The sequence below is a fragment of the Lepisma saccharinum genome, chromosome 9 (assembly GCF_977018435.1).
Source record: "Lepisma saccharinum chromosome 9, izLepSacc3.1, whole genome shotgun sequence".
NCBI lineage: Eukaryota > Metazoa > Arthropoda > Insecta > Zygentoma > Lepismatidae > Lepisma > Lepisma saccharinum.
The window spans coordinates 2,734,523-2,755,573 of NC_139237.1; the positions used below are offsets into that span (position 1 = coordinate 2,734,523).

Sequence of the window (21,051 nt, forward strand, 5' to 3'; positions counted from 1 at the left end):
TTAAATAATAATCAGGTTCTTACCATGGCAAACAGAAGGAAGTTGCACTATCTCTGTTTTATACGCCGCATACTGACAGAAGGTAAACCGCAGTACCTGTTTGAGAAGATGCATTCCCGTAGGGAAATCCATCAGTATGTTACACGTAAGCGGAACAACTTCGATTTACCCCATCACTCTACCACGGCCTACAAATCCTCTTTCTCCTTTTCGGCTCCCAAAGCATGGAATGCATTGCCTGCAAATATCACTAGTGTAAAAAACCCATTATATTTTAAAGGTAAAATAAAAGATCTGCTGTTAATGGAACAATGGCAGAGTCGGGGCACATACTGAAGGTATCAAGTCACTTACTATAAGGAATTGTATTATTGTATTATTATTACTATTGTCTTTTTTATTCCTAGTTACACTTTTTTTTTGCAACTAATTCCTATGTATTTTTTTTCTTTCTTAATTTTTTATTATTTTTTTATTATTATTATTATTATTTTACGTTTAGCTTACTGCTCCATAAGTTTATAATCATCTCATATGTATTCTCATATTGACAAGGGTTAGGTGGCAGAGCAACCCTTGGCTGAACCTCGCCCGCTGAATAAAGAAAATTTATTATTATTATTATTATTATCGCAAGTGTGCACCGCTCGTGTGCTGCGTCCTCTGGTCTTGTACACTCGTTTGCTTGGCGCTTTCGAACTGCACTACGTGACGTCACTTCCGTCAAGACTGTACTTCAAGTATGTACTTTGTACCTTTTGGACACAGCCTTAGAATCGGGCTCTATACGCCGATCCAAAAACTGAGATATTTAACAGCTAATATCTATTAAAATATGGAAGTGATAAAAAAAAATCGATAATCACTGTTAAGATTCATCCTTTCTGATCAATTCACCACAAAGCTCATTCAAATGCCTCAAATAGTTTTCGAGTAAAAGTGTTCTGAATGAAGGTCTGTTTTTCCGCTGCCCATGATATGGCCTCTTAACTTGGGCTCCTCTATAGAACACAATGTTGCTAGAGTTTTGTGCGATACGTGAGACCCGCCGATGGAGTTGAATTATGTGGTTGTGCGGCTACTCTATAGGGACAATTTTATATATATATATATATATAAGATTAATTTGATTTTAGCTTTTCACTTTTTATTTTCAGCTATGCACAAGCATTTAACCTAATATTTAAATTCATCACTCTACAGTCTACACATTAACTATGTCTTTGGGTGAATAAAACTTGTATGCTTAATTGTCAAATCGTCAATGAATAAGTAGTTTAACTTGTCAGTTGCAAAACATTTTCAAAATACTTCATCGTTTTAAATTATAGCTTGAATAGAGTGATTTTTTAAACTTTCTGAACAGCCTGGATGTTATTTCACTAGAGAATATATATTTTCTTCGCGGATGTCACTACCATACTACATAATTCAGGTGTCCTATGAAGCAATGGTCACTTTGTGTAATCCAACGTATCAACTATAAAATATCAACAATGAGCTTTTAGTTATTTAAGTGTATTTCTGATAATATAAACGCTATAGATAATGTGAATTGGTTTGTTGTGGAATTTTACTAGAATCTTCTTTCAAATGTAGGAATGTCCTGGAGTGAAAAATGAGCTCTACGTTCTCAGTGCACCAACAAATTGGAGAAGATTACCAAAATGTATGCAGACTCTGTTTGAAGAAAGCGAGTTTGAAAATTGATATATACAAAGAAGAAGGACTACGAAGAAACATTTCAGGAAAAATACTAAACTGTCTCTCGCTCATTGTAAGTAATATTGGTATTTCTCCCAGTGGTACCAGTTTCATAGATCAGAGACACATTAAAATCGGATATTTTGTGTTTCGCATGGTTCGTACTTACCAATTGTGTATTGCTTTTTACACGAAAGAAAAAACACAATTTTTCACGTACAGAGTAATTTCTTTAACAAATTGGTAAAACTTTCATTAAATCCCCGAAACGTCTGAAATTCCTTTATTTTCTTCTTTTTCACATTGGTACTTACGTATTCTGCATTCCTAAGGATTCTTGAAGGTGCCATTTGGTTTTTTTCACGCAAATAATCTCAATTTTTGACATATCGAGTAATTCTTGTTTGTTGGTTTTCGCTTGCGTTACACACAATATGGCGGAGAAATCTTGACTAGCATTGTCGATGATCAGTGGTTATGCAGTGTTGCAACCTTATTTATCGAAAAATACCTACTTTCGTGTTACTGATTTTGTATTTTTTCCAGGTTCGAAAACCCCACGAACCATGCACGGATAGCCCCACGAAGCATTCATAAATAGCCCCACGAACCAATCATAAATAGCCCAACGAACCATACACGGATAGCCCCACGAACCATTCATAAATAGCCCCACGAACCATACACAGATAGCCCCACGAACCATTCACGGATAGCCCCACGAACGGTAACAGTAGTATAAGTCGGAGACGGATTTCTTAAAATTTACAGGAGAAAAGACGAGAAAGTACTTATAGAATTGTGTTCTTGAGGACTTTCTGAAGCCGGAGATATTGTTTTTTAGAATCGTACTACGCATTTTGCCTGTAAATAAGGTATTTTTCGTCAATCATGCATCTCCGTTGTGCGATAGCTCGTGCCACCAATACCGTCGACTACGTGAATCAAATGTTCCGTGCGTTCGGTTATGTAACCCCCTCACAGTGTAGCAACCACGCGGTAGTTTTACAAGATGACGTGTGAGCGGGTTTTTTGTTCCAATTTAAGGTAACACTCTAGTTTACGTCCTTTTCCTAAGGAATACGTGTCATATATCGTTGGAAAGCTTATTTTATAAGGAATTCAACAACGTAAATCCCAAAGGTAGGAAAAATTCCCTGAAAGAGTAAATCGAGAAAAAACGATGTTGTCCGGATATGCGTAATTGAACATACTAAGGAATTTTTTAGATAATGAAGCACATATTTAGGGGTGAAATGAGTGCTAATGGAACCTAACCTAACAGGCCTAACCTAACCTAGGCATACCTCGACCCCGTGAATGGATAGTGGGGCTATCGTGAACAGAAAGTGTAAAAAGAAAAAGGTACTTTCCCGAAGAGATGCCGGGTGACGCACCACGATCGCTCACCGCGAGCGCAAAGAAGCAATCACCATGCAGATAAGGACGTAAAGTACAGTTTAGCCTCAATTTTCGCTTAAAAACCTTTTGTGAATAGTTTGTGCGGCATTTATCAGTTCATAAGTTTGGAAACACTGCACATCAGCTGACGATACTGCATATCAGCTGACGATAGACAACGTGAGTCAAAATTTGCCCGCAGAATTAGCAACGACCAATAAATGATTATAATGTTAAAATTAACGTGTTTTTCATGGAAAAAAAGTTATCGCCAGCTTGAAAAATCTTCCGCTATGCATATGAGGTAAGTAGCAATGATTTTTATTTGAAAACAAGCGAGTTTAATGTGTCTCCGGCTTATACTACTGTTACCCCACGAACCATTCACGGATACCCCATGAACCATTCACAGATAGCCCCACAAACCATTCATAAATAACCCCACGAACCATGCACGGATAGCCCCACGAACCATTCATAAATAGCCCTACGAACCATTCATAAATATCCCCACGAACTTGCATGGCAAGGTTAGGTTAGGTTCGGTTAGGTTAGGCTAACATAGTTAAAATTGTCATGTTCTTGGAGAACAACGGTGTGGTTGGAAACACTGACCGGGGGTTACATCATCGAATGCACGCAACATTTGATTCACCTAGTGGACAGACATGGAGGCAACAGGTTTCCTGCATTGGAGAGACATTAATCTTCAAAAATACATGATTTACCGGCGAAATAAATGAAGTGATGTGAAAAAACACTTCCACGAACTTTCAAAAGTGTACGGAAAGTCAGTTCGGTAAGTATTTTCTGCTGTAAAATTGAAGAAATACGTTTTGGGGATACCTAAATTTTACCGAAATTGCAAAATAAGCTAAAATAAGGCGTTAGTTTTTGGAATGGAAACAGTCTATTTTTGCGAATTTTTTTGTTTCACAAGGAATTAATATGTTCCTGACACTACCACGACACCAAATTTTAACTGTTTGCCGAAACTAACTTAACCACATGTCAATGGTTCATGGGGTTAGCACCAATGGTTCGTGGGGCTAGTGTCAATGGTCGAAATTATTTTGCAATTTCTAGATCCTGATACTACCACGACACGAAATTTTAACTATGTTTGCCTAACCTAACCGAAACTCACCTAACCACACGTCAGTGGTTCGTGGGGCTAGCGTCAATGGTTCACAATTATTTTGCAATTTCTATACATTTCCGACAAATTTTAGCTTCAGATTCGTCATTAGCAGGCCTCAATTAGTAAGTATGCCAAATATGAAGAAAATCGGAGAGGGGTCCGGTCATCTTCAGTCATACCTTTCAGATGGTCATAGAAGTTTTTTCTCACATTTTTCAATGTATTTGGCTGCTAATTCATGTATTTTTCTATTATAGTGTCCGTCCAATGCACGAAAGCTGTTGCTTGCATTTCCATCCATGTACGTGAACCGGATGTTGCGAGCATCTGATGACGTAATCCCCGGTAAGTGTTTCCAAACACACAGTCTTTTCACTATATTGCCCAACCTAAAGCAACCTAACCGAACCTTACCGTGATGGTGCGTGGGGCTATCGTGAATGGTTTTTGGAGCTATTCGTGAATGGTTATACAATCCAGAATGGTTTTTGGAGCTATGCGTGAATGGTTTTTGGGGCTATGCGGGAATGTTTTTTGGGGCTATTTGTGGATGGTCATATTATCCTGAATGGTTTTTGGGGATATGCGGGAATTTTTCTGTTAAGAAGGTTGAAACACAATAATAGTCAAGATTTGCCCGCCATTTTGCATGTTCAGGAAGCGAGAAAAGAACAAACAATAATTACTCGATATGCCGACATAGATACTAATTTAGTTAAAATAGCGAAATCCCTTGTTAAACAATCTTTCGCAATGCAGAATAAGTAAGTACAAATGTCAACAATTACAGAATACACGAGTTACAAACAATTCCCAGCTTTCATAGTTTTACCGACTCCTTTTTTCGCTTCCAGGTATGACTTAAGATGAACGGATCCCTCTCCGATTTTCTTCATATTTGACATACTTACTAATTGAGGCCTACTAATGACGAATCTGAAGTTAAAATTTGTCGGAAACATCTGGAAATTGCGAAATAATTATGAACCATTGATACTAGCCCCACAAACCATTGACGTGTGGTTAGGTTAGTTTCGGTTAGGTTAGGCAAACATAGTTAAAATTTTGTGTCGTTGTAGTCTCAGGATCTAGAAATTGCAAAATAATTGCAAACCATTGACTGACGTGTGGTTAGGCTAGTTTCGGTTAGGTTAGGCAAACATAGTTAAAATTTGGTGTCGTGGTAGTATCAGGAATATATATATTTCCTTGTGAAACAAAAAAAAAATGCGAAAATCAACGGTTTCCATTCCGAAAACTAATGCCTTTTTTTCTGCTTATTTTGCAATTTCTAAATGTTTCCGACAACTTTTAACTTTTAACAGATTCGTGATTAGGAGGCCTCTATCAGTGAGTATGCCAAATATGAAGAAAATCGGAGAGGGGTTTGGTCATCTTAAGTCATTCCTGCTTCCATAACACAGAATATGGCGGGCAAATCTTGACTTCTGTAGTGGGCATGCAGTGTTTCCAACATCCTTCACCAAAAAATACCTACTATTGTGTTTGTCACTTGTGCAAATTGTACATTAAGCACGGGTAGCTGAACCATACACGGATAGCACCACAAACCATTTCCGATAAGGTTAGGTTAGGTTTACGTTAGGCAAGCACAGTAAAGATGACAGGGGCTTACGTCATCAAACGTACACAGCATCCGGTTGTTGTTGGCAAGCAAATGATAGCAATGACAATTGTGCGTCGGTGAGATACATTATTTCCCAGTCAAATGTATTCCACGATGAAAGAAAATACCTTGACGAACGTTGTAAACCTTGGAGAAACTCATTCCGTAAGCAGTTTCTTGTGTAAAATTGAAGAATTGTTTCTCCGATGTATAAAACTGTTATCCTCCCAGTAAATATTGAGGACCGAATTAATCCTTTACTTCGGTACTAACAGTTTACCTTAAATATAAATGTTCCGGGGTCAGTGACCGCTTGTACACCTTCGAAAACTTCTATTTTTTTTTTTTAATCTACTGATTTGAATGTTTCACAAAGCCTAAGAGCCTGAAATTTGGGTACTGGTGCAATCTCGCACAAACACTTTTCACTCGTTTCTTTCGTAATTTTTAACATTCATACTTACCGATTATGCATTGCAAAAGGTTCTTGAAGGTAAGATTTTGCTCTTGTGAAGAAAATAACTTCAATTTATAAAATTAACAGTAATTATTGTTCTTGGTTTCTTCGCTTGCATACCACAAGATGGCACCCACATCTTGAGTAGCGTGGCGAATCATCAGCGGGTATGCAGTGTTTCCAACCTTCTTAACTGAAAAATACCTACTTGGGTGTTACTGATTTCTGATTTTTCCCGGGTTCGAACTCCAAAAAACCATTGATGGATAGCCCCAAAAACCATTGACGGATAGCCCCATAAACCATTTCCAGCAAGGTTAGGTTCGGTTAGGTTAGGCAAGCATAGTTAAAATTTTGTTCGTAACACAATGCGAGACAGCTTTAAAAAATAATAAAAAAAAAAAATATTGCAAATGAACCACGTGGTTGGAAACACTTCAAGGGGGTTACGTCATGAAATGTACGCAACATCTGGTTACTGCAGAGCGCCGGAAAGATACTATTCTTGAAATTTACATGAATTTGCGGTCAAATATATTGCACGATTGAAAAAAATACATCCACAGCCTTTCAACAATCTATAGAAACTCAATTCCGTAAGTACTTTCTCCATTACTGAAATTTATTTCAGAGCTCTGAAATCACAAATAAGCGAGACATTTAGCCCTGTAGTGTAATTAGCGCATAACCGAATTACTTGTACCTGGCCCACACTTCACCACTTTTTATAGCAAATTTCGTTCTACAGGTTCAGGAACACACACAATTTCGAAGAATAACGTGGCCTCCATGGTGGCATAGTGGTAACGTCGTCAACTTGCAATCATGGGGTCCCGAGTTTGATACCCAGTGGAGACACGTAGTGGTTCGGATTCCACTTTAAACTAGATCCAGCCCCAATGAGTCTTATCTGTGCATAAAGTTGACTTAAAACAACAAATAAATCAATCGTAGAGTAACGTGAAATTACTATATGCATCCAACCCAAACAGCACACACATATCCAGGAGACGTCCATTGGACGTCTTCTTGATATTCGTGATGAAATTCTGGATATCCATAAAATGTCCAGTACACATCCATAGGACGTCTCCTGGATATGGGATATCCATATGTCCATCCAGGGGACCTCCATAGGATATCCAGAAAGGACGTGTTTTTTACATTCTGTGGATAATTTTTGGGTGTGTTTTGGACATTCTGGATATGTTTTGGACATTCTGGATATGTTTCGGACATTCTGGATGTGTTTCGGACATTCTGTGGATCACTTTTAAAGTTATATTTTGTTTTTACTTAATTATACCTCCCCATACACACACATAATTTACCTTAGTTTAATACTGCTAAATTAAATTACCAAATTAAACTGTCAAATAGATGTGAAGTTTTACAGGATTTAAATGATGATGAAAATATAAATGAAACAGACGTAAATAAGAATTGGGAGCACATACGTAATGCAATAGAATCAGCAGCTAAAGAAAGTATAGGATACCATAAACTGAGAAAAAGTAAGCCATGGTTTGATAATGAATGTCATAATCTAATAGAAATAAGAAATCAGGCTAGACTTAGGTGGTTAAATAACTCTGATGATACAAATCTAAACAATTATAATAGAATAAAGCGAGAAGTTAACCTCACGTTTAAAAGTAAAAAAAGATTACTTGAAAAGCAAAATTAACGAAATTGAAACAAACAGCAAAAACAAAAATATCAGAGATTTATATAAAGGTGTAAATGAATTTAGAAAGGGGTGGCAACCTAAAGTAAACTTGATAAAAGATAAAGACGGTGATTTTCTAGCTGACCCAAGCAATATTCTAAATAGATGGAAGAACTACTTTAATGACCTTTTAAATGTCCATGTAGGAGATAAATCAGAAGTAAATGAAGTACACACAGCAGAACCTTTAGTTCCAGAACCTAACTTGACTGAAGTTAAAGATGCTATTAAAAGAGCACCTGGCATTGATTTAATACCAGCTGAGTTAATTAAATATGGTGGAAATTCATTAATATGTCAAATTCATAAATTAATTTGTTTAATATTTAATAAAGAAGAAATCCCTCAACAGTGGAAAGAATCCATAATTGTTCCTGTGTTTAAAAAAGGTGATAAAATGAAATGCAATAATTACCGTGGAATTTCTATACTCTCAACAACATACAAAATATTGTCTAACATTTTTTTAACAAGACTAACCCCATATGCTAATGAATTTATAGGTGATTATCAATGTGGATTTAAACGTAACAGATCAACTACAGACCAAATTTTTCACATCAGACAGACACTTGAAAAAAGTGGGAATATAATCAAAATGTGCATTCATTGATTTAAAAAAAGCATATGATTCGGTCAAAAGAGATAATTTATATAATATATTAGTCGAGTTTGGAATACCTAAGAAGCTTGTTAGTATGATAAAAGTATGCACCAGTGAAACAGAAAGGAAAATTCGTGTGGGTATTAATATGTCTGACAAATTTACAATTCATGATGGGTTAAAACAAGGAGATGCATATCTCCATTGCTCTTTAATTTTGCCTTAGAATATGCTGTTAGGAAGGTAAAAGAAACTAAAGAAGGACTAAAATTAAGTGGTGTGACTCAGTTGTTAGCATATGCAGATGATGTAGACTTACTGGGGGATGATGTGAATACAATTAAGAATAATGCTAAAATATTTTTCAAAACTGCTAAAGAGATAGGTTTGGAAGTTAACAAAGAGAAAACTAAATATATGCTTAGAGGCCGAAACCAAGTGTTAGGTAATAATCAAAATCTAATTATTGATAACAACTCGTTTGAACCAGTTTCCAAATTCAAATACTTGGGAGTAATATTAACAAATGAAAATTATGTTAAAGAGGAAATAAAAAGTAGGCTTAATTCAGGAAATGCATGTAACTTCTCTCTTCATAAACTTTTGTCTTCTCGTTTAATATCTAAGAAACTAAACGTTAAAATATACAAAACAGTAATTTTGCCTGTAGTATTGTATGGATGTGAAACTTGGTCCCTTACATTGAAAGAGGAACATAAATTGAGAGTATTTGAAAATAAGATCCTTAGAAAAATATTTGGACCTAAAAGGGATGAGGAGACAGGTGAGTGGAGAAGGTTACATAATTTAGAAATCCATAATTGTATTCATGTCCAGATATTATTAGAAAAATTAAATCAAGAAGACTTAGGTGGGCAGGCCATGTGGCACGAATGGGAGAGGAAACAGGAGTTTACAGGATTCTTGTTGGGAAACCTGATGATAAGAGACCTGTAGGAAGGCCAAGACGAAGATGGAGGGACAACGTTGAGATGGACCTAAGGGAAATCTGTAGGGATGGAAAAGAGTATATAGAACTTGCTCAAGATAGGGAAAGATGGAAGGCCTGTGTAGCTGCAGCCATGAACCTTCGGGTTTGAGAAGGCTATAGAGTTAGTTAGTTAGTTAATACTGCTAAACTTTTGAAAAATGGACTTGGTTTAGAACCCCCACCCCCAATAACCTGTGAGCTCCTGTGAGGATAAATTCTAGCTAGGGGACTCCATAGACCACCACTCAAGACCAAGACCTTACTCCAGGGATATGCCGCATATCCTGTGAATATAGGACACCAAATATAAAACAAACAGGATGCACCATTGCACAAAAGCCAGGACTAACAGAACACAGCATCACCACAGAATTTTATTTTCAGACACCAAAATCTTAGCCAAATCTACCGGTTACTGGGACAGGAGAGTGAAGAGAACCATAGCTGTTGCCCAAGAAAACACGAATCTCAACAGTGACGTGAGACTCCAGCTCAGCCTCGCCTGGAATCCACTTCTCTGCTAAAGCATGACATCAGCCAATGGAACACCAGGATCCAGAGTGAACCAATCACAATAACCTCACTCTTGGTCTGTAATAAACATTCCCTGAAAATGTTGAAACATTGGAAGCTAGTGCTGGTTTTACCTGACTGGTAACTAGGGCTGAGCCGATACCGATGCCAATACCGATACTTGTATACTTCCAGTTTAAAATAACAAACGCTAGTTACTGAGTCACAAAACTCATCACATCACATTCCATTAATGATAGTAAATACTCCCAAATTATTCTCATATAGCATTACATGACTTAAAATGTCCTGTGACATTTTATGTGAACTTTTTTCTACCCCCGGAGCATGCAAAAGAAGTTTTTGAAATGTTGCAAGCATTGCTTGTTGCAGATGCACTGAAAGAATATGTGGATTATTATAAGTGTCCCTGCTTCATTTCAATTTCATTATATTATGTATTTAAGGGGAGAGAAAGTTATAGTGTGTAAAATAAAATTTATGTAGTGCGTATAGCGTTCAACCTGCATAAGAAAGGCAAAATAAATACAAATGTAAACAACATTGTTATCGTTTTGATTACCCTGTAGAGGGAGGAAAACGACGGAAAAATATGCACAAACACGATATATTTAATGCTCATTTGGCAGCTCTGTATATGCCCTTCTGTCCATTATTCTCTGCCATTTGCAATAAAAACAAGTCTGCCGCGTCGTTATCTGGCAGCAGTCACACAGAAGGGTAGAGCACAAGAAGAAAATCCACAGCTTCTCCCTCCTACAGCGACATTCATCCCTTTCCAGGAACTCCGGAATGAGCCTAGCATTATAATAATGCTGGTTTCGAAAAAGTCATGTTCTTAACCCACAAGTTTGCAAGCAAGAATTGTTAATGAATGGTTTCTTTTATTTCCACTTAGCGTTGACCACCAGCCAGTTGCATGCCTTCAATGTCACTTTTGGGTTCAGCGCTTTCACTTTAGCCCTCTCTCTGATCTTGACATCCGCTTCCCAGGAGGGTGCATCATTTTCGGGAATTTTTGTGGGGGACCTCAACCTGTCACGTGGAAGGGTGAACGAACCTTTGAAAAAGACAAATGACTTGTTTCTCTTGGCTGTTCTAGCCAATCAAAATCTTTGGTATCGGCAAAAGAAATACAACCGATATCGATACCCTTGGTATCGGCTCGGTACTGGCTGAGCCCTACTGGTAACAACCCAAGAACTCTTGTTCGAATCATGTCGCCAGGAAATCTAAAGTTCCTAATTAGAGGGATTTTTAGGAGTAAATTTGTTGAGATTGGTCACCAACTTCTTTAAAGAAAATAATAATAATTCTGGTCTTCATTCTCACGGAAGTTCAGAACCACTGCACTAGGCAGCCAAAGTACATCACGAGTTTGCCATGAAGTCAAATGATACCTAATACTCTTGAAAAGCAGAATAGAAAAGTTATTTGCTGAACGCAAATGTAAAGAGGTTTGGTCCTAGATTTTTTATATAGTGTTTTGTGTACAAGAATCTTAGAATGTTACTTCTACAGTGCATTTTCCAACAGGTTACCGAAGATGACATCCTACCAAAGTTTGTGTGCATGGCGTGCATGGAGAAGCTGGAGAACTTCCAGAACTTCCGAGACGTGTGCCACAAGTCGGAGAATCTTCTAACCAGCTACCTTTCAGCAATGGAAGAAAGCAGGAGGAAACAGGAATCCCATGAGGTAAGTTGGGCCACGTGTCACTTCACTCTTTCTGCTTTCTAGGAGCCACACTCATTCAGCTGGTAAGGTACCTGACTAAAACGCAGGAACCCAGTTTGGATTTCCCAGTAGGTGATCTCGTGTTGGCAGTTTTTCCTGGCAATGTCGATGCATAAAGGGTCATTCCATGTCAAGTGGTCTAGGGCTCCACGCTCGACCATCTCGGATTTGGCTGAAATTTTGTATGTTGAGTACCAAATGTCTCAAACGAAGTTTGGCCAAGTTTTAGATTTTCCAGTGGCATACTTATTGAGATAAAGCCAATTGTTTGACCCCATACCCTGACCACATAACGTACGGTACTGAGATTTCACCAACTTTGAGACCTAATATCTCTATTAATTTTCTTTTATAACAAATGAAACTTAGCTAGCCTGTACAACTTTTTGCGCTCTATTTCATGGTAAAAATAACTATTATTTCTGTGCATGCTGTAGCAAGATAAATTATGTCAAAGTTAGTAAAAAAAATTGACCTTTCAAAAAAACTGAAAGTTTAAAGTTACATAGCTCCTTAAATATTTATTTAATAGATGCCCAATTTGATACATAGTGGCTCTACAAGTTGTTCTTTGAAAGTTTGTAATTTCATGACAGTAGCTCTTTCTGTTACTTTACAAAGTTAGTGTAAAGTTGACAATTTTTGTAAAATGGCTAAAAATAGGGTATTTTCAATCCCATATTCCAAAAAAGTATCTTCTAGAAACGTTTTTAAACCACTTTCATCGGGAAGAGCATGTCTTAAACCTTCTAGAAAAGTAGATTTAATTGACTAACGCCAGCATACAATGCCCTAAAAAATGGGCCAAAGTGAGAAGCATTTCCTTATTACAGCTTTCATTTTAATATTCAAATTCTGCCCTTTTATAGGTTAAGACTTCTCTTAATGCTTTTTATAGAGAAATTATGAGTATTATATTGCGTTGGTCCATGGTGACATTGTCACTACCAGTTCATGAACATGAACTGGCAGCCCCATCGCCGTAGGGGCCACGCCCGATAGCCGTGCAATACCAGCCACGGGTGGGTTTCTTAGTCAAGGTTCCCAAGCCTTTGATTTGGTTTCTTAATCGAGGTTCCAAAGCCTCAAGTGGGTGTCTGCCTGGATCCCAAGCCAATGATTGAGCAGCTTATCCTAGGTTCTCAAGCCTAAAGTGGGTATCTTATATGGTTCCTAAGCCGATGTCCACAGCTTGATTTCAATTGATAGCAATCTTCACATTCTGTTACATTTATAAGCCACTTCCTTCAGCACATTTTCTGGAAATTGATATTGTCGGCCTGACGATGTGACTGAAGGAGCAGGGAGCATGCAAATGAGATGTTGCTCTGGAATCCAACATATATCCTGCCTTTCTGGCCAATAAAACGAATGAGCAGGACCTGGCGGATGCATGAAATTTACCAATGCATCATTTTCTTCAATTGAAACCTCAACAACATTGCCAGTCCACCATTTGTTGTCATAAATACAGGCAACGTAACAACCAGGGGACAGCTCAGCCAATTTCAAGTGCAAAATAGTGGTATCAGAAATTCTGGCAACAAAATTTATCGTGTCATTGGAAACTTTGCTGACACTAATCGAGTTTAAGCCAACTGGTATGAATTGGTGATGCTCTCTAGTACCAGCTATTGTGCTGCTTTCTCGCCACCGTTCTTCTTGAAACTTTCTGCTCTCTTCAATTTCATCTTTTGTGACAAAAATATATTTAATTCCACTTATGTTTTGATCACAAAAGTCAAAGAGATCTTTTGGCGTCAATATTTGGTCAGATGAAGGTCTCTGGAGACTTGCCCGAGCAGCCAGCCGTTTAGTTGTGCCACCAACCCCATCACAGGGTGATTTTCCATGGCTTGTACCAAAGAAGTTCCATTCAGCCTCGATATTGAAATCATTTTTATGGTTGCATAAATTCACAAAGTTCTTGTAGTTTTTATATTGGGCAGCAGAACCATCACTGAAGTAGTATATTTTGGTAACTTCTGTCCGCGTCACCAAAAATTCGATTAACTTTCGAATAAACACATGTACAGACACTGTATCATGTTGCAATTTATCAGAAATCATGCAACAATTAACAATTTGCAAGTTGCCCATATTGTCGACATAATATGCAACGAATGGATGCACGGTGGCCTGTGAATTTTCCCAGTGAAAGCCCTGGGCAGCATCTTGCACTACAAATGAGTAGTTCTCGGCAAAGTCCATCAGAACTATCAATTCTGTTGCTTTTAAGTTAGTCTTCAATGACTTCAAGTAATCACTTTGGTGCTTTGCAACAAAGTGATGGCCTGTCAGCTTCCAAATCTTGCTTGAGAGTTTTTCAATAAAGTTTTCCACTGTTAATACATTGGTTTCTAGTGTTTCACGGTCAGTATGAACCCACTGTTTGAATTCAATCGATTCCTCTGCATCCCAGTCATGGAATATTTCTTCTAAGTAAACCATAACTGCATCTTCACCTGGGCAGCTTTGACAACGGTGCAGCATACAGTCCTTGGCACTCAGATCACATACTGCCTTTTCTATTAGCATTTTGTAGTCATCTTTAATATTAGCACTTTGCATCATGAGCTTAACATTCTGATGTATGGTGCACACACAGATGGAATGCATGCCTGACGCACCAACAGTCACACACCACTTTGGCCTGAGGTCGCAAAATTTGGAGAAACTGATTTCAGCTCCATATTTATTACGGTATGCCACGTACAGCTCTTTAAGGTTGCACAATATCAACCGCTTCTGCTTTTGAACTTTAATACCACCAATCCGAACTGAAACATAATCTTTTTTGCCAGGACACATCCTGCTAAATTCGTCATCTTCATAGAAACGGCTGACTCTTTCAGCAACTTCCTTTGACAATGGTTTGCCAACCTTTGCATCAGGTAATGTACATATACCTCTTTCTGCCCTAATTTTCCGGGCTGTTTTGACCATGCGTTCAGAAACGCCAAACTTCCTTGCAGTTTCCTTTATTGACCAACTTCTTGGGGCCATAGTCAGCAGCTGAACTTTTCTTGATCTACTGGATATTTCGATTTTAGCTTTCATTTCTTTGATAAGGTCAGTGTAATCATTACACAAACTGCATTCAGCAGAGCGACTAGATTGTGCAATATCATCTGTCATTCCGGAGACGGACATGATTTTTTCTGCCATCACATTTTGTGCACGTTCAATTTTGTGTTTCAAATAGCCAGCTTTGTTTTGGCTGCTTATCCTACGAATTTTCAATGGAGAAGTGCCTAAAGCAGTCAAGCTTTGATCAAGACTATCGGATGCTATTGAATCAAATTCGTCAGAAGAAGAAGTTGCTGTGACTTCAGTCTTAGAAACGTATTCAGCTTTGCACTTGATGCAAATTTTCTGACCTGGCTTTACATTCACTTTGGTCACTTTGTTCAGTTCCTCAGACATGGCTAAAGTGACCTTTAACAAGCCACCTTTGATCATGTGGTTCTGCTTTCCAAACACATTGCAACACGATTTTTGGCTCATTTCGTATTTGAGGAGGTATTTTCCTTGGTGATGCAAACAGACCAATTCATCGTCCATAAGCTCAACTTCTGATCGTCGAGCAATAAGTAATTTTTCATTTGCTGACAAGCTGCTAACAGAAATTAGCCCGATTTTGTTGGAATAAAATGAACCATGGTGACATTTTGATGACAATTTTTGCCCAACAGTGCATTCGGTTATAGGAGAATCATAATCAATTGCTTCGCTGACGTCCTAATCGAATTGATCAATTAGCAAATTATATCATACTAATGGGAATCTAAAAATCTGTATAATAGGTTAAATGTGCTCGTTTATGAACGAAAACTTGTCTAATAATATCAACACATATGAGAAAATCAAGAAATCTAAATAACAGCATGATTGCATTTTGAATTATATTTGTCGCTATGGCAATGACTTTCAACTTTGGCCCTCTTTTTTTGGCACTAGATGCTGGCGTTAGTCAATCAAATCTACTTTTCTAGGTGCTTTAAGACATGCTCTTTCCAATGGAAGTGGTTTTCAAACGTTTCTAGAAGATACTTTTCTGCAAAATAGAATTTAAAATACCTCAGTTTTTGACTTTTTACACAAATTGTCAACTTTACACTAACTTTGTAAAGTAACAGAAAGAGCTACCACAATGAAATTATAAACCTTTAAAGGACAACTTGTAGACATGCTATGCATCAAATTTGACATCTATTAAATAATTCTTGAAGGAACTATGCAACTTTAAAATTTCAATTTTTTTTTAAAAGTCCATTTTTTTGGCCGACTTTGATATAATTTATCTACCTACAGCGTGCACAGAAATAATAGTTATTATTACCATAAAATAGAGCGCATAAAGTTGTACAAGCTAGCTAAGTTTCACTCATTTTAAAAGAATATCAAGAGAGATATTAGGTATCAAAGTTGGTGAAATCTCAGTGTCGTACGTTACGTGGTCAGGGTATGGGGTCAAACAAATGGCTATATCTCAATAAGTATTCTACTGTAGAATCTAAAACTTTACCAAAGTTCGTTTTAGACATGTGGTACTCTACATACAAAATTTAAGCTAAATCCAAGATGGTCGAGCGTGGCACTTTTCTGAAACTAGACCACTTGACATGGAATGACCCTAAAGTGGCTCTGAGGCTCACCCAGGCTCTAATCAATGGCCACTTTGGGAGTAAAGGCAGCCAGTATAGCAGAGATCAAGAATGTGCGTGTCCCTACTTGCACTTCTGTGTCCCATCGTGGCATAGTGCAATGCTTCCCTTTTTTCTTTTACTCTCTGGATTCTAGGCAGGAGTGTTATGGCATCAACAGACTTTGAAAACCTGGAAAATCCTTCTTAATTATGTACATAGCTTGTTAATTTAGTTAACTATGTAGCCTATATGAAATTGATTAGCAGTAATAGATGCTAATATTTAATGGTGTCAAGAGTTTATTTTTTTCCTATGAATTTATCATCAGGTCAAATGCCTGATGCTCTGTCAGCATTAATACTGAGTACACCATTCAACAAACTCTGGTCTAATGTTTGTAATTTAATTACAAATTTGTAATTAATTGATGGAGATTGCCGAGTGACAAGCACGAGGTTCATCTTCCACTTCTTCTCGGCCCTCTAAGAATGCCTTGTGCCCTGGATAGGGAATGTTCTCCACAAGCCCTTTGTAACTGTCACAGTGGCAGATTTGGCAAGTTTTACTCAAAATTTAATGGCACAAAGTTCCTCAAAATTTTGCCGGTCCATTTTCGTAATGCACCTCACAAATACATCTTCACTAAAGATGCTCTGAACAATCACGTAGCAGCAGCAGCAGGTTGGAACTCATATTGAGATTACGGGAGATGTTTATGTAACTGCCAGGTGAAGGGGAAGGCAGCAGTGTTGTTGTTTCATGTGCATTGTTGCCAGTCTCATTACTTTTCTGCCACACCTTGTATGCTCAACTGGGGGGATACTGGAACTCAGACTAGAGTTCTAATGGCGACAAACTGAGAGACAAACTGAGATGGATGAAGGGACGATCGCCAACGCAACATGAGCCCTACGGAGAATTATACTGGCTGTGAGTTCAGATTCCAGAGCCTCGCTAGTCTCCAAATGCTGTCCAGGGTGTACTATGGGGAAGGGAGGGTGACATTTGGGTGTCTTTGGAACCTTTTCTTTACATGAAAGCCTAGGCCTACATCTACTTTTCAACATAATTGCCACCTACATTAAGGCACTTATCATATTGTACGACCAGCTTCTGAATGCCATCTTCATAGAAATTGGCCGCCTGATGTGATAACCACTCCTGCACGCCCTTTTTCATGTCATCATCTGCATTAAAGCGCAGATGATTGCGTGACACTTACGGAAACTCCGTAGATAAAAATGAAATCTTAAAGCATCTGCTTTTGCACACTTTTTCATCAACTTGCTGCACCAGGTCATCGTTAATGACGGACGGTCGCCCACTTCTACCCTCGTCGTGCACGTTTGTACGGCCATATTTAAATGCCCTCACCTATCTTCTTACCATGCTATCACTCATAGCATTGTCTCCATACACTTCTGCAATCTGCCGATGGATTTCGGCCACTTTCACGTCTCTTGCACTTAGTTCACACTCCGCGGGACTTACAATCGTCTGAGGCATTGTAATCACACCTGAACAACTGTCTTCTCGGGCAAACGGTTGCGTACTGCCGTCTGTGGCAAGCCCATAGATGCAAGTCCTCGGTGCGCACGTGCGACACGGCGAGTGCAGCACTACAGCGGCCTAATTGCAAAACAGAACTTACTTTAAAAATATGCCTCGTACATGTGTACACGCACATACATATTGCATCGCATTATCATTGCAGCTCGAATGTGGAAGTATTTGTGCTGTAAGATCAATGCAAGTGAGAAGGACACATATTTAAACACCAAGCTAATGAATTGTGTTGCAATACATTTGAGACAAATAACTTTTTGAGGAGTAGGTTTCTAAAAACTTGTTGCCAGTGAGCACTGTACAAAGTATATAAAGGGTGTGTCAAAAATTATGGAACATTTTGAAATGGAAAATAAAATAAGAAGATGAACTTCGAAGGAAGTGCATTCATGGAAATGAATAGTACAGGATATGCAACTAATAGTAAATATGTTATTCAAAAGATGGCCTTGATGTTTTTGTAGATGGCTACCGTTTGGCCAAAAAACTGTCTTAAAGCTGCAATTTATTGTTTGTGATGTCAGACGAAACCCATTTTCATCCCAATGGCTTCGTCAGTAAGCAAAATCCCAATATTGGGCCCTTGAAAACCAGCCTATACTGAATGAAGTGCCGTTACACGGCAACAAAGTGACTGTACGGAGTCCATTGTCATTGTCTGACATCTTGGGCCCTTATTTTTTTGAAGCACCACTCCACTGCTCCAAGATAACCGAACGGCATGGCACCTACGTCATGTTTTGTACGTTACGTGATGCCGCAGTCCTCAGAGTGTTGCCAAGTTACGATTTCAAAAAATCCCATATTTTTGAGACACCCTTTAGTACAGGAGATTAACCAGGTTCACTTATCCGCTCAAACTGCTCTCTATTACTTTCCAATTAAAGTTCACCTTTCCTTAAAAGCTGACTCACCTGCAGTGATTTTTTTCATACAGTCCAGCTGTGGCTACAGGTCATTCAGTTCTTTCTTACATGTAAAATGACCGCTCACACACAATCACATTGCATATTCATGTTACACACATACATGCACAGTTCCAGCAACAAATCACAACTAATACTTCACAGCAACAGCGACTACTTGACCTGACTCACACAATGAAATGTGCAAGAACCTTTTGTGCTGGAAACTGGCTAGAACAAAAAACATTTGTTTCGTAAGTACTAAAGTTTTGCATTCATTTAGGTCAAATTAATTTTTCTGAAACATTCAATCGTTTAGCAGAAATCACTTTCGCAAGTTAGAAGTGCATGTTTCATGGTTCAAGGTGAAAGGGTATCTTCAACTTTTTACAGCTTGTGCTAACATATATGACATATTACAAACATTACTCAAATGTACACTAATAACCTGCAGAACATGTGGATATGATAGTATGGTGATGTCGTTCTAACAGAGTCTACAGGCTTTCTTCTTACCAGGCTGGGTTTGTTGGGAGCACACCCCTGAGCAAGACCCTGCATCACCCACAAGAAAATGGGAAATGAAGCCAGTCAATCACATGCTATTCATTACAGGCTAACACCGTACAGAAAATGCATATTGTCTCTCTTAATGTGAGGAAGTTTTAATTTCACTTGAGTATTTTATTGAATTTCTTTAATCGATGAAATTTGTTGTAACCTGCCTGGCAGTGCATATTAAGCAGCCACTAATGATGCAGTCTGTTGCAAAGGACGATCTCTCAGGAAAAGTGCTTTGAAACAGAAAAAATTAGTATGTATGGCAGTTATATTTTTGATATAACACAAACACAATTTATTTTTTGCATGTGAATGGGATATCTGAACAAGGTCTAGTACAGTTACATTGAAGGAGAAACTTATGATGTGAATTTGCATTCAGAAGGAACTTGATGCACTCCAGCAGAGAGTTTTTGAGGCTTTTCCCCATTTTTTGTTCAGATTTATTGTTGAGAAGGGAAATGTTGTACAGATCCTCTGCATAAAATTGAAAGAAACTACAGAACTAATAAGTTCTGTGTATTTCACTCAAATTCCATACTTAGCAATGTGTATTGAAAATTACCATTGTGTCAGAATAACAACTTTTCCTGTGTCTTATTTTGTTTTGCCTATTACGTTGCAGACATTAAGGTTTGAGAGTCAACACAGATCCTGTAAAATTTGAAAGACTTGTGCACAACATTGACTCTTAGATGTGAGCTACTGCAAGCTCACCATAATGCAGGCAAATTTTCCTTGCAGAAACTGAAGTAAATAATGGAGCTCATTTTGACAGAAGCATTCAAATTCAGGAGGAAATTGAAGACAGTGAGTTTCAATGCATGTAGCAATGAATCGTTTACAGAAAAGTAGTCAGTGACAGGAAAAGTAATATTTAGTAGAAAATTACCAGTTTGTGCATGTAGGCACATTAGGATTCTACAGACAAGAAGTTTAAGACAGCATTATGTAAAGTTGCATTATTGGTCGATTCTCATCCTCCAATTTTATGGATACAATGTTGATGGCAAATTTTGTATATCATTACATCACTCCATGTATTGTAAATGAACGATAATCACATACTTTCTCTGGGCTGAGATTGCAGAATGTGGTGTTGCACTATACTTGGGCATTTATGAGACTCAGTCAATAAATAACAATGCAGTACTTACATAATGAACCTCAGAAGTATTGTCCGCCACTGTTTAGGCATTTATCTCATTGTGACACATGCTGTTGGAACCAATTGCGCATGCACTCCTTGACGTCATCATCTGATTGAAACCGTTGTCCCCGCAGTGCTTTTTTGAGCTCACCGAAGATGTGGAAGTCACACAGGACAGATCTGGACTATAGGAGAGGGGGGGGGGGAGGGTTGGCTCAAGACTTCCCACTTGAATTTTTCCAGACATTCCTTTGTTGCGTTGGATGTGTGTGGTCTGTCTTGATGAGCTCATCCA

The 21,051-nt window shown here is 38.1% G+C and overlaps 1 protein-coding gene across 3 annotated transcripts in view; it reads left to right on the forward strand.

Moving 5' to 3' along the window:
• Nucleotides 1–1,278: 1,278 nt before the first annotated feature.
• The window catches only part of LOC145992589 (uncharacterized), a 54,374-nt gene continuing 34,601 nt past the window's right edge, over nucleotides 1,279–21,051 (forward strand). Inside the window, exons 1-3 of one of the 3 annotated variants that reach the window (XM_083128945.1) lie at nucleotides 1,663–1,777; nucleotides 4,504–4,591; nucleotides 11,725–11,886. In XM_083128945.1, coding sequence (XP_082985071.1) covers nucleotides 11,761–11,886 — 126 coding nt within the window. In that variant the 5' untranslated portion in view covers nucleotides 1,663–1,777; nucleotides 4,504–4,591; nucleotides 11,725–11,760. Of the gene's footprint in view, nucleotides 1,778–4,503; nucleotides 4,592–11,724; nucleotides 11,887–21,051 lie in introns of all 3 variants that reach the window. The other 2 variants (XM_083128944.1, XM_083128946.1) reach the window with 2 other exon arrangements.